This window comes from Ctenopharyngodon idella, chromosome 22 (assembly GCF_019924925.1).
Source record: "Ctenopharyngodon idella isolate HZGC_01 chromosome 22, HZGC01, whole genome shotgun sequence".
Classification (NCBI taxonomy): Eukaryota; Metazoa; Chordata; class Actinopteri; order Cypriniformes; family Xenocyprididae; genus Ctenopharyngodon; species Ctenopharyngodon idella.
In genome coordinates, this window is record NC_067241.1 from 10,697,101 (window position 1) to 10,709,608 (window position 12,508).

Here is a 12,508-nt window from a genome sequence, read left to right on the forward strand (position 1 = left end):
ACGAAACTGATTTCGGACAGACTTCTAAGACAGCAAAATAGCTTGAGTTATGTTGATAACCAAGTGAATATTTAATTACTACAGTAGTAATTTCTTGCAAGAAATGACATCAAAAGTGGAAAACAATGGTCAAAAACATACACTTATATACACACAAACTAACCACCAACCACAACTTTCAGATGCCTTTAGCTCAACTGTCACAGAATGGAAAGCACAGGATTGTGGGATATCAGAGGCAGTGAAGGATACATCTATGCTGCCTTCAAAAATCAATCAGATGAAGGCATCTCATGAGACAGGAAGTGAAGCTAACTTTGGATTCGCACGTGCTTGATGCCTTCCTACCTTGAAATGCGTCCTCCAAAGGCAGCATTTTCCAGTTTTCGGATGTGGATGCAGACAGCAACACATCTGGGGGAAAAAAAAGTTCCTAGGACAAATTGTTCCTGGTAATTTTGGTGGAAACGCAGCTCCAGTTTTACCCGATTTTGCAGCTTTAATGCCACATGTTCATTTTGGACCCGACTCACAACATAATAGAAGTTCTTCTAAATCACAGCATAACAGAATATGTTTTTCTGTTGGCAGAATTGGCTGTTAACTTAATTTTGAACTAAAACAATATGGTTTACATGCAATATTTTTCCTGTCTATTTCTTTGTGTAAAAATTCTATTAAAGAAAAACAAGATTTTTTTTTTTTTTTTCAACGTGTGGAACCACATTCCATAATTTAATTATTTATTTGTAATTTTTTTTTCTTACAGCCTACTGCATTTGCATCAGTAGCATCAAGATGACAATCCTGTACACTCTTCTAACAGACATTATTTTTCCTCAGGACATGAGTTGTGGTTGTCCTTAACTGACTGCCTAATCTTGTATTTCAGACGAGTCTCACCTCTTGCTGCTGTCTCGTCTCACTCTGGAGAACCTCGAGAGCGAGGATTTCAGAGTTCACGACCCATGTGCGACATGGCTAAATGGTAAAAACTTCATTATATTTTACAAACAGTGTTTAAATGAATGGTTTAGGTTCATTGATTTGATCCTTGTGCACATTTAGAGCTCCTGGAGCACAACAATTCATTTGTCTTGAAATGTAACTGGAGACAGGATGTGTTTTTCTGCTAATAGTTAAAATATTTGATTTACTTTTCAATAAAAGTGACATTCATCAAGCTACATTTCTATTCACATTCACTGTTTATTATATAGCATGCAAAATTAATATTAGTCCATCGAGTGCTATAATGAAATACGTTTGAAATATAATGAATTTTTTTTTTTTGCTTTAAATTTAAGTTAAATCTGTAAAACCTAAAATGTTCTGATAATAGCTGCCATTTTGGATTTATTTAATCAAAAATACAGTAAAACAGTATTATTGTGAAATATTATTACAGTTGAAAATAATAGTTCTCTATTTAAATATATTTTAAAAACGTAATTTATTTCTGTAACGGCAAAGCTGAATTTTCAGCATCATTACTCCAGTCTTCAGTGTCACATGATCCTTCAGAAATCATTCTAATATGCTGATTTGCTGCTCAAGAAACATTTCTTATTTTTATCAATGTAGTTGAAAACAGTTGCTGCTTAATATTTTTGTTGAAACTGTGATTTTTGTGTTTTACAGAGAACGAGGTGTCACTTTGCACCCAGGAGGGTCACGTTTTAATCCACAATCTCAGCACAAATCTAACCACCACGCTATTGGACAATAGCACCCTGGTGAGTGTATACTTACACATGCATGCATTCACATAAAAGACAGCAGCATAGTAAATAAAGGCCATGCAAAGACACGCACTCATACAGTCTTGTCCTCGTCCCAAACCACCGGCGTAGAGCAGCTCTCTGGAGAATTACAACCCCCTTGAGGCATGTGAGCAGGACAAGACATACAACTCCATTAGCTCCATTCTCATGGAACCTGACAAATGGGTCACTCCATAGAGAGAGAGTATGGACTGGTAGCTAAACATCTTTCAAGAAAGAATCAGAATGCTAAGAAATGAGCAAAGAGAAATAACAAATAGTGTTTCGGCTTCCAAGGCTCTAATAGTTAATGCTTTGTCTTTTATTCCCCCTTTCTGCACTTCTCCCCAGTTGATCCCGCAGCATGTGCCTTCAAAGAGACTGTTTCAGCAGGGCCACCCTTTGAATGCAGCAGCTGGGTTACACTGAGAATCATATATGGGTCATTGCCTCAGACGCTCAGTGGAATGTTGTTGAGATGGCAGATACTTCTCCTCTAAAGCTTCTACCCACACTGTCAACACTGTTACACTTGTCACATTGGCTTTATGCCCCAACAACATTTCTTACCCACAGTGCACTTTCTGCATTCATAGTTTGCAGATTATGGGTGTTTTAAGGGAAGAATTCAAGTTGAGTTCCATGGCATGTTTTTGATTTCCACCATAGACTGTTAAAAAAGATGTCTCAATTTCCTTCCACTAGAAAAATGAAGCCAAAATATCCCAGAAACTGTCGTTGCTGATTTACATCATTAGGAGCCTGAGCCTGTGCGTTAGTGATCCTGAGGTGGAACCGCGGTATCAAGGTCCCGATCCCGCAAGCACAGCTGTCAATCATAAAGTTACAACCTGATTTTATAGCATCAAATAACTAACTGAAACCAAACTTATTGAGCATACACTTGAACATACGTCAGCGTGATAAGAATTACCTAAAATGACAGAAACCATCTTCGAAAATAATTGGATTTTTTAGTTTGGCTTGCGTCCCATTCGATTACATAGAGAGGGCGGAGTTTTTTTATGACATATACTGCAGCCAGCCACTAGGGGGCAATCAAAATGTTTTGGCTTTACATTTTTCAGAACATTTGCAGCACAATTGGGCTGCGTCCAAAAACTTAAAAATGCTGCTTTCGGAGGATGCATTCCTATAGGTAGGCATCAAAGCACGTCCTAATCCATTGTTAACTTCACTTCCTGTCTCCAGAGATACCTTCATCTGATCGATTTTTGAAGGCAGTATAGATGTATCCGTTGCCGCCTTTGATGTCCTACAATCCTGTGCGTTCCATTCTTTTAAAAAATAAAGATCTAAAGTTGCGGCCGGTGGTCAGTTTGTGTGTAAATGTACGTTTTTGATGTTTTCCACTTCTGATGTAATTTCTAGTAAGAAATTACTATTGTAGTAATTAGATATTTCATTTAAATATTTAACAAGTCAGCTGCCTAAGTTTTCGTACGCAGCCATGGTTTCCACAGAAAAATTCTAAAATAAACTAAAATCAAATAATTTCAATGGAAATCTATGGAGTAAGGCATTGCACCAAGATAAACGTTAAAACTAATTATATAAGTGTATTATACAGCTTAATTTGTTTTTAACCCAAAATATTGTTTTAAGATCATAGATGTTATTTCTGGGTTCCTGTTTTAGGATCTGAAGTCCATGAAGTTCCAGGTTTCAGCTGATAAGAGGTTCATCCTGATGGCTTATAATATCCACCATGTGAGTAATATAATCAGAAAAACATCAAGAAGCAGTGGTCTCATTTCCACATGACCTGTGTGTAAGAGAAAATGATTTTTTTTTTATTGCTTCTAGAGATTATCTTCTTTTAGCGCCATTACAACACACAAGATTCTATACCACAGTGTAGGCCTCTCTTTGACTGTTGTTTTTAAGTGCTGTGCAAGCAAAATCTCTTAATGATGTATGTGATGTTGCCTACTGTATGTAAATATGACAAATAATGTCATTTAAATGGTACATATAATATTAGAAGCTATATATTTTTTTTAATTAGATTGCATGAACTACTACAAAAGGATAACCAGAAATTATATTTTGATTACCTTGAAGAAGATATCACAATAATGTTATGTTTTCAAAGAGGCAGCTACGATCAACAGCAAACATGAAAGGAATAGAATATTCAAACGCAGAGGAGCAGGGGTGTATAGGAACGAATAAGGAGGGATACAGACAAGCAGAGGGAGAGATGGAAACAGAGGAGAGGAGCTGTTTGGCACTGAATTGTAATGAGCATCACACTGGGGCAAGCCTTTGTGATTACAGCAGGTTTTAGTAACAGGCTGAAAATAAACAACTTGTAGGCTATTTGTCTGAGCAACCACAGCAATCTGTAGTTCTTATCCCCCTGCCGAACCTCCACTTCAGAAAATAATCATCTCTGCAGCAGTGTTCTCTCTTCTCAAAAGAGAACAACCAAGCAGGGTGTAGACATGAGCAATAGAGAAAAAAAACAGGGTAAAGAGGAAAAAACAGGCAACGAGTGAAAACACTGACAGTACAATCCATACTCGCGCTCCACTGAATTGCACTTCTCTCACATCTCTTGTGAATATTGCTTTTTGTTGCTTTATTTAAATGTGTTCTGTATTGTGCATTTGCCTCGAAGCATGTGACGTGTGGTGGATCTGGTGAATCACATCGCATTTCACACCAAAATAAGAAAGTATTTCTGCATAATATATTCTGCATATATATTAGGACTGTCGATTTAACGTGTGAACAATACGGTGAAAAACAACGCGTTAAAATTATTAACGCATTTAACGCACTTGCCTCGCCCCAGACCTACTTCGGTAGGTCATCTGACATTTCATACAGTTGATTGATGACGAATGGAGTACTTCAGGGATGACGTGTTTTTGTAGGCCAACCCGGAAGTTAGCGGCGCACGGGTTCCCTCGATCGAAAGCCTATGCATTTTTCCCATAGACTTTTGGAAAATCGCAAAAAAAAAATAAGCTCTGTGTTTAACAAAGGGTTATGACACTTACATGTTTTGTCCAACAAGATAATCTTTACAAGTTAACAACATTTATACATTTTGAAGCCTAAATAAAGTCGTCAGATATAAAAAGCTAACAGTAGGCTATAAACGGACTACAGCACACCATGGTCGCGGATCAACGTCACCACCACCAAGCTTCCTCAAACTTTATTTATAAAACAACTTGATTTAAAAACATGCTCGCTGATTATGATCTGTGCTGTGTATGAATACTTATCCACTTTTTCATGAGAAATGCTGTCCAAATGTCCAGTTTGTCATGATGACGTCTAAAGTCCCCGCCAAAGGAAGTAGTCCCTTTTATCAACTTGTTAGCAACCGCCGTTTTTAAGACACAATAAAGGTTTAAAATAATCACAAGCGGTTTATAACTGGTGTGTTTTATGTCATAGATCAAAACGTGAAAATATTTAGAGGCTTTGTTAACCACAGACCTTATTTCAGGCGATTTAGCAAAAACCCATTCAAAAAACCCATAGACTTTAGGGCGATGGAACCGGAAGTCCTAAAATGCTAACTCGCTTCCGGGTTTTGCCTACAAAAACACGTCATCCCTGAGGTACTCTATATGCAGGGCTACAACTTACTGCGTGATTGAGCCTATAGAACGTAATTAGAATGTCCCTGAAATTAAAGATATGGGGCAAAAAATGCCCCGTTTGAGGTTTTTTTTTGTCTTATATTTACATCATATGATATAGTTAAGCTATATCACACAAGCAACGAGTGCAATATCACACAAGTGCTGCTTTTCTGTCCAGAATAGCACGAGTGCAAATGTGATACTGATTTTATACAACAGTTCAATAAATAAGAAGTTAATATTGTTATTTTAGACACAATATTGTCTGTCTTGTTCAATTTTGCCAATGAAAATATAAAGACAAAGCAGAACTGTTCATCTCCGAGAAACACACAGCGGCATTCGAATCCGCGTTTTGATTCAATGGACCATTCATAAAGAGAGCCATTTACTTCACTCCTGAATTAATCAGCCGTTTGAATGAATCGAATGAACGGCTCAATAACTTAATAATTAAGACATTTACTGCCACCTACTAGCAGTTTTTAGTTAGTATAATTTCATTAAAAAATAATTTTATATTTCCATAGTAATAAAAAAAAACAAAAAAAAACAATAAAGGTATAGTTCACCCAAAAATGAAAATTCAGTTATCATTTACTCACCCTCATGGTCCAAAAGAGTATGTGTAATAAATTTGTTGAATCAAATAAAATATTTTTCGTTGAAGCTACTTTTTGTAATGTCTATTTGATGCTTTACACAATAATGACTTTATAATATCTTTTGGGAGTAATTTCTCAGCCAAATTCGATTCAAAATGAGATTAATTGACATATCATGTAATTAGATTAAACGTATTAATCGTTTGACAGCCCTATATATATATATATTATAAAATCTTACCTTATATTTTTCAATATAATTGTTTATAATGTATATAATCGACAAATCCAGTGTTTCCAGTGTACAGCGCTTCTTTGATTATAATGGAAGATAATTGTAATGCACTGTCAGTGTAGAGATGGTCAGTACGTTTACAAAAATAAAACTAGAATTATCATGAGAAAATTGTCACAATGCTAAAAATCTTAAAGGATTTTTTACATTTCGTTCTTTCTTTTCATATTGGACACATTCCTATCTCATAGGAAAAATGAAGCCAATCTGTGTGGTCATATCTGCAGGGAAACATGGGATTTCTCTGTTAGTTCTCCACCTCCTCTAGTCACAATTGCTATCTCTCTACCTTGATCTCTCGCCCCTCCTCTTTACCACTATCTCTAGAGATTATGTGCTGACTGAGGCAGTTTAAAGCTCAAGCAACTGAACTGAGAACAGCTACACAGAAGTCACAGGGGGGTGGGGGGGGGGGGGGGGGGGTACAGTGACTGAAGAAGACGAGAATAAAGACGATGTGATCTGCAGTCGCCCTTAGATCACGCTGTCCAATCGAAATCAATCATAGAGACAGAATAAATGGGATGTGTGAATGTGTGCCGAGAGATTGGAAACTGGGAGATGGGGAAAGAGAGAGAGATAGGAAAATATAAAAAGGGACACCAGAATAGTTAGGTGAAATTGCAAGGGAAGGAAGAAAATGGAAAAGGGAAAAAGCAAAAGGGAACGAGTGTTACAAAGAAAAAGAGGGTGCAAGCAAAATGTATAATGAGAGAGTGAAATGGAAACTGCGAAAGACAGCATGAGGGATAGCCTGAGCCAATTCAAAAGACACTGAGTTAAAGAGAATGCTGAGGGCGGTGAAGGGATGTCAAATGTAAAGGGATAATTCATCCAAAAACAAGATATCTGTCATTTACTCACCCTCATGCCATTCCATATCCAAACCTCTATGACTTTTTCTTCTGTATAACACAAAAGAAGGCTTTTGAACTTTTCTCGCCCCCCATTGACTGCCATAGTTCTTTTTTTTTCCTACTATGGTAGTCAATGGTGGGGCGAGATCTGCTTGGTTACAAACATTCTTTCAAATATCTTCCTTTGTGTTCAGCAGAACAAAGACATTTATACAGGTTTGGAACGACCTGATGGGGAGTAAATGATGACAGAATTTTCATTTTTAGGTGAACTATCCCTTTAACAGCTCACTGGAGGGGGAAATTATCAGTAAATAACATCATAAAATTTGGTAATAAAGCTATCTTTGGACTTCAAAACACTTCACACAAGTTGTATATGACCGCTTTGCTTCTTTTTATCACCCAATGATTATATTAAAAGTTGGATGCTACTTTACCTGCGTATATACAATATACTCACCTAAAGCAATACATACTCTATAACAAATCTCAGCTGCACTCGTTATGTGATTGTGGACTATCCCTTTTAAGGCACAGCACTGAAGGAAGTCAGAGTTAGAAGAAATAAAGCTAAAATGTCTACAGGGATTCATAAATGAAGAGGTACATTTTATGAGAACCAGGGCAACCTCAGGTTTAAAGCCCAGAGGAAGACATGTTGTGATGAACATGAATCAAAAGATTTTACAGTCAGAATCAACACTACAGAGAGAAGAAAACAGAACAAATGGAAAAAAGGCAAGCGAGAAGGCAAACTAGGGCAGATCTTGCACTTTTGGCACTGAGAATTGTGTGGGCATCAGTACCGCACTCAGTATTACTGAGCAAATTTGTGCAATTACTATGCCAATGTCACAACCATACAAATTCTCACATTAGCAATATTTCTTCCACTGTTTGCCATATGGATATTAATTTTGTGACTCCTTGCAAAAAGAGGATTTATGACTCTCAGCGGGAATCCACAATCTATTTTCCTATAATCAACACACACAGTCTTGCACTCAGAAAATGTGCTCAAACTTAAAACTAGACACTTTGAGATTGTAACTCTCATATGCACACAAAAACTTGTGTCTGTCTTTTTAATATTGAGATACAGTACTGTTCAAAATGTTGGGGTCGGTAAAACATTTTAACATTTTAGAAATAAGTCTCTTCTGCTCACCAAGTTTGCATTTATTTGATCAAAAATGCAGTAAAACAGCAAAATTGGGATATTAACGTTAAATTTAAGCTAATTTTTCAGCAGCATTACTCCAGTCTTCAGTGTCACATGACCCTTCAGAAATCATTCTAATATGCTGATTTGCTGATCAAGAAACATTTCTTATTATTTTCAATGTTGAAAATAGTTGTGCTGCTTAATATTTTGTGGAAATAGTGATACATTTTTATTCAGGATTATTTGGTGAATATAAGTTCAAAAGAACATTTATTTGAAATATTTTTTGTAATATTTTAAATCTCAGCTGTCATATTTGATCAATTTAATGTGTCCTTGCTGAATAAACATCTTAATTTCCTTCAAAATAAATATCTTACTGACCTCAAACATTCATTCTTTAATGAAATAATAACATCACTTCTAGACAGTGCCAGACAATGCGACAGTCGGCTGTTCTGTTTTTAGTATGCAGTGCAGGGCATGACTTTCAATCCTATTAGGCTTTTGGGAAACGAGTGCAGTTCGAAGCTTGTCGCCACACTGCGTTCTGTCCTGATGCCGCAGCAATCGATACGTCTAATTTTACACGAATCATTACAGACCTAACTGATCAATATATCTTCATATAGCCAAATGCATTGCAATATACTGTCCTGCTGTACTGACAAAATGCACAATTGTCCTTAGAGGCCGAAAGGACACTTCTATTGATTTAGGTCATCTTTCACATGCTAATCCAGTGGAGTGGGTTTCAAGTTGATATTGTGAATTTGTTATGCAAGTGGATCCTTTTTTTGGAGGGATATTGACCCCAATGATCACGCTGATAGAGATGGGGCGTGTGCCTCTATCATTCTGTCATATGACCCCATACATGTGATGTACCGTTCTCATAAGAGTCTAACCAATTTGGAGGTCTGTATCACTTCCAGCTACTGATTATTTTCTAAAGAATTGCTTCTTTTGTTCATGATGCTCCTCAACTGAATCAGCTGAATGAAGCTTGAAATTGAAATGAATTGAAATGGTTTATTAACCAGAACCCATAGTTGTGCTGTCACGCAGTGAGAGAATGAAAGAGATTATGAGCTATAAAAACTGAGCGTGTGCACAAGCGTGTGCTATATTCAGAATGGAATACTAGTATACTGCATACTACTCAGTATACAGAAACTATTTTTTTGATCAAATAGTGTATTATACTATCTTTCAAAAGTTTGAGGTCAGTAAGATTTTTGTAAGAAATGAATACTTTTATCTAAGCAATAAAGTACAAGAGTACGAGACCCTTTAGGCTTTACCTGTATTGTAAATAAAACATCACTTTTGACAAATCAGCATCAAGGACCAGAACTATCCATTTTATAATCTGCAAGGACAATCAAATGTGACCAGTGTTGGGGGTAATGCATTACAAGTAACTAGTAAAGTAACAAATTACTTTTAAATTTACAACAAAATGTTACTTTTTTAGATAAGTAAAGCATGTTGATAAATGAGATAAAACAGTGAAATGCAAACCAGAATATTACGCAAACCTGCAATAAATATGTTAAATTTTACAAGTATACTTTATGTATTTATGTATCCACAGCTGAAAGGTGTACAGCCATAAATTTGCATAATTTCCTTCAGCCTAATGCCAAGTCATTTCACTTTTGGCATGAAAGGGCCTTTACATTTGCCAAGCATAGAACTTTTTTGTTGTTGTTATTAAAAAAAACAAATAAGCATAAGTAACGTAACACATTACTTTCTATGAAAAGTATCTAAGTAACACAATTAGTTACTTTTTAGGAAGTAAAGGCCTATTCACACCAAGAACGAGAACTATAACGATACCAATATTTGCGTCCACACCAACGAACGATAACATTTGTTTATTTGAAGCTCACGCGCTGCGGTTTCAAAGTATGTACAACATGTTTTTGCTGTTCTTGTTGCATTTACGCGACTTTAACCAGCAGATGTCCTCAGCATGTAATGTTTCGAGTGAATAGTTAGCATAATCGATCTAATCTTACAGTGAATTTAGCTGACAAAGTCAGTATAGTGGAATAAAAACAACGCATAGCCGTTTTCACTGCAACTTCAAAGGAAGCTAGACAATGTTGTCGAAGCTACGCTGGATACCTGAGGTAATTTTATTTTACACTGTTTGCTAGCCTGGAATAATTATCTCGTCGTTAATACTTCTCACCTTTTATTCCGAGGGTATGACCAATTGTTTTCCATATATCCATTTTCTTTAAAGTATCCTTGAAAAGGGATTTTTTTGTAGCCCACCCCGGCAATTTAACATCTCCGCAATGTCGTCTGCCATTTTAAATGCCGGAGCGCGTAAATTGGAACGGATTCTGATTGGCTGTCAGTATTTTATCGTTCAACAGCTGGGAAAAATCGTTCTGAAAGTGATCCCAGCGATATCGTTTCTCTATATCGTTATCGTTATAGCTGTGGTGTGAACTCTGCTATTCTTTTATATTTAGAACGATTTAGAGCTAGGTCTTTATCGTTATCGTTCTTGGTGTGAACGGGCCTTAACACAATATTATAATGCATTACTTTTAATAGTAACTTTCCCCAACACTGAATGTGACAGTGAAGACATAATGTTACAAAAGATTTCTATTGCAAATAAATGGTGTTCTTTTGAACTTATTCATCAAAGGACCTTGAAAAAAAATTATCACAATTGAGTATCCACAAAAATATGAAGCAGCATAACTGTTTTTACCATTGATAATAAAAAGAAATGTTTCTTTTTGAGCAGCAAATCAGCATATTAGAATAATTTCTAAAGGATCATGTGACACTGAATTCTGGAGTAAAGATGCTGAAAATTCAGCTTTGCCATCACAGTAATAAATTACATTTAAAACGTAAATTCAAATAACAGTTTTTTAAACTGTAATAATATTTTACAATATTACTGTTTTTACTGTTTAAAAATGCATTAAAATCTTGCTGCCCCCAAACATTTTTTTTTATAATATTGTGACCAATATTACTAGTTGAGTCTTGTTGAGTGTATTGCATACAGTATTCTTTATTTTATAGTTCTTCTACTGCACATTTTGGCAGCAAAAGTCAGTATAAACCTGAAATTTCACACATACCTAAAATTTGAATACGGTCACAGAGTACACATACTAAACTCTGCAGAAATAGTAAGAGTAGTGTGGTAGTATGCTATTCCGTACATAGCCTATGTGTGTGTGTGTGTACAATTTAGGGATCCACCATGTCCTCTGCCCTTTCCAGGTATTCTCACAGTCCTTCACAGCATCCTTTGCAATCTACACAGTGGCCAGCGGGTAGGTAGAGACAGAGGTCCCTCACTGCATGGCCTGTACTGGGCATGTGCGCAACCAAAATCCAGTCCACAGGTCCCTCTGCGTTTGTGCTTTTATCCAAAGTTATCCATCAGGCATTGATTCTATAAAAGTACGGAAAAGGTACTATTTGTTCTGAAGTTGACAGGTCTCTGCTGGATGAAATGTTTTTTCACTAACCTTCTATTTACTGAATGCCCTAATGGGGATTTGCTATGTTCTGTTTGTTGATAAAAGCCTGAGATTCTTGCTTGTGGTTGTGAAACAACAGTGAAACTTAAAAGAATGTCTTGAAGCCCATTTGCTTGTTTTGGCAGAATTCACCGATCATTTAGCCTTAGCTGTGGTTTCATTGCATGACCAGACCCCTGCCTCTCTGTATACTTCACTTTCATTACCTATTAACTCTGCATCTGCATCGTGCTGTTTTTAAGAGCCCTTTCAAGCACTCTAAAAATGACTCAGAACCTAATGAATTTGAACTATGTAGTGCTTCAAATGTCTGTGAAGTAATAGTTCAGTCTCTGTGTATATGTTTTTGTCTGCATATCTTAGGGAGATTATGGACCTCACCCCATCAGAGGAGGATACGTCTGTGCTTCAGTATGCAGCATGGGGACCTCAAGGGAACCAGTTGGTAAGGATCCTTGTTCTATTGTACTATAGCAAGCTTCCTTAAAGGGTTAGTTCACCCAAAAATAAAAATTCTGTCATTTATTACTCACCCTCATGTCGTTCCACACCCGTAAGACCTTCATTCATCTTCGGAAGATATTTTTGATAAAATCCGATGGCTCAGTTAGGCCTCCATTGCCAGCAAGATAATTAACACTTTCAGATCCCCAGAAAGCTACTA

General features: G+C 36.5%; 1 protein-coding gene across 7 annotated transcripts in view; it reads left to right on the plus strand.

Moving 5' to 3' along the window:
• The window catches only part of LOC127504744 (inactive dipeptidyl peptidase 10), a 57,620-nt gene that overhangs the window by 24,218 nt on the left and 20,894 nt on the right, over window positions 1-12,508 (plus strand). For 5 of the 7 annotated variants that reach the window (XM_051879698.1, XM_051879699.1, XM_051879701.1 and 2 more), the window contains 5 exons: window positions 893-988; window positions 1,642-1,736; window positions 3,423-3,494; window positions 11,582-11,634; window positions 12,208-12,289. In XM_051879698.1, coding sequence (XP_051735658.1) covers window positions 893-988; window positions 1,642-1,736; window positions 3,423-3,494; window positions 11,582-11,634; window positions 12,208-12,289 — 398 coding nt within the window. Of the gene's footprint in view, window positions 1-892; window positions 989-1,641; window positions 1,737-2,114; window positions 2,572-3,422; window positions 3,495-11,581; window positions 11,635-12,207; window positions 12,290-12,508 lie in introns of those variants that run through there. The other 2 variants (XM_051879704.1, XM_051879705.1) reach the window with 2 other exon arrangements.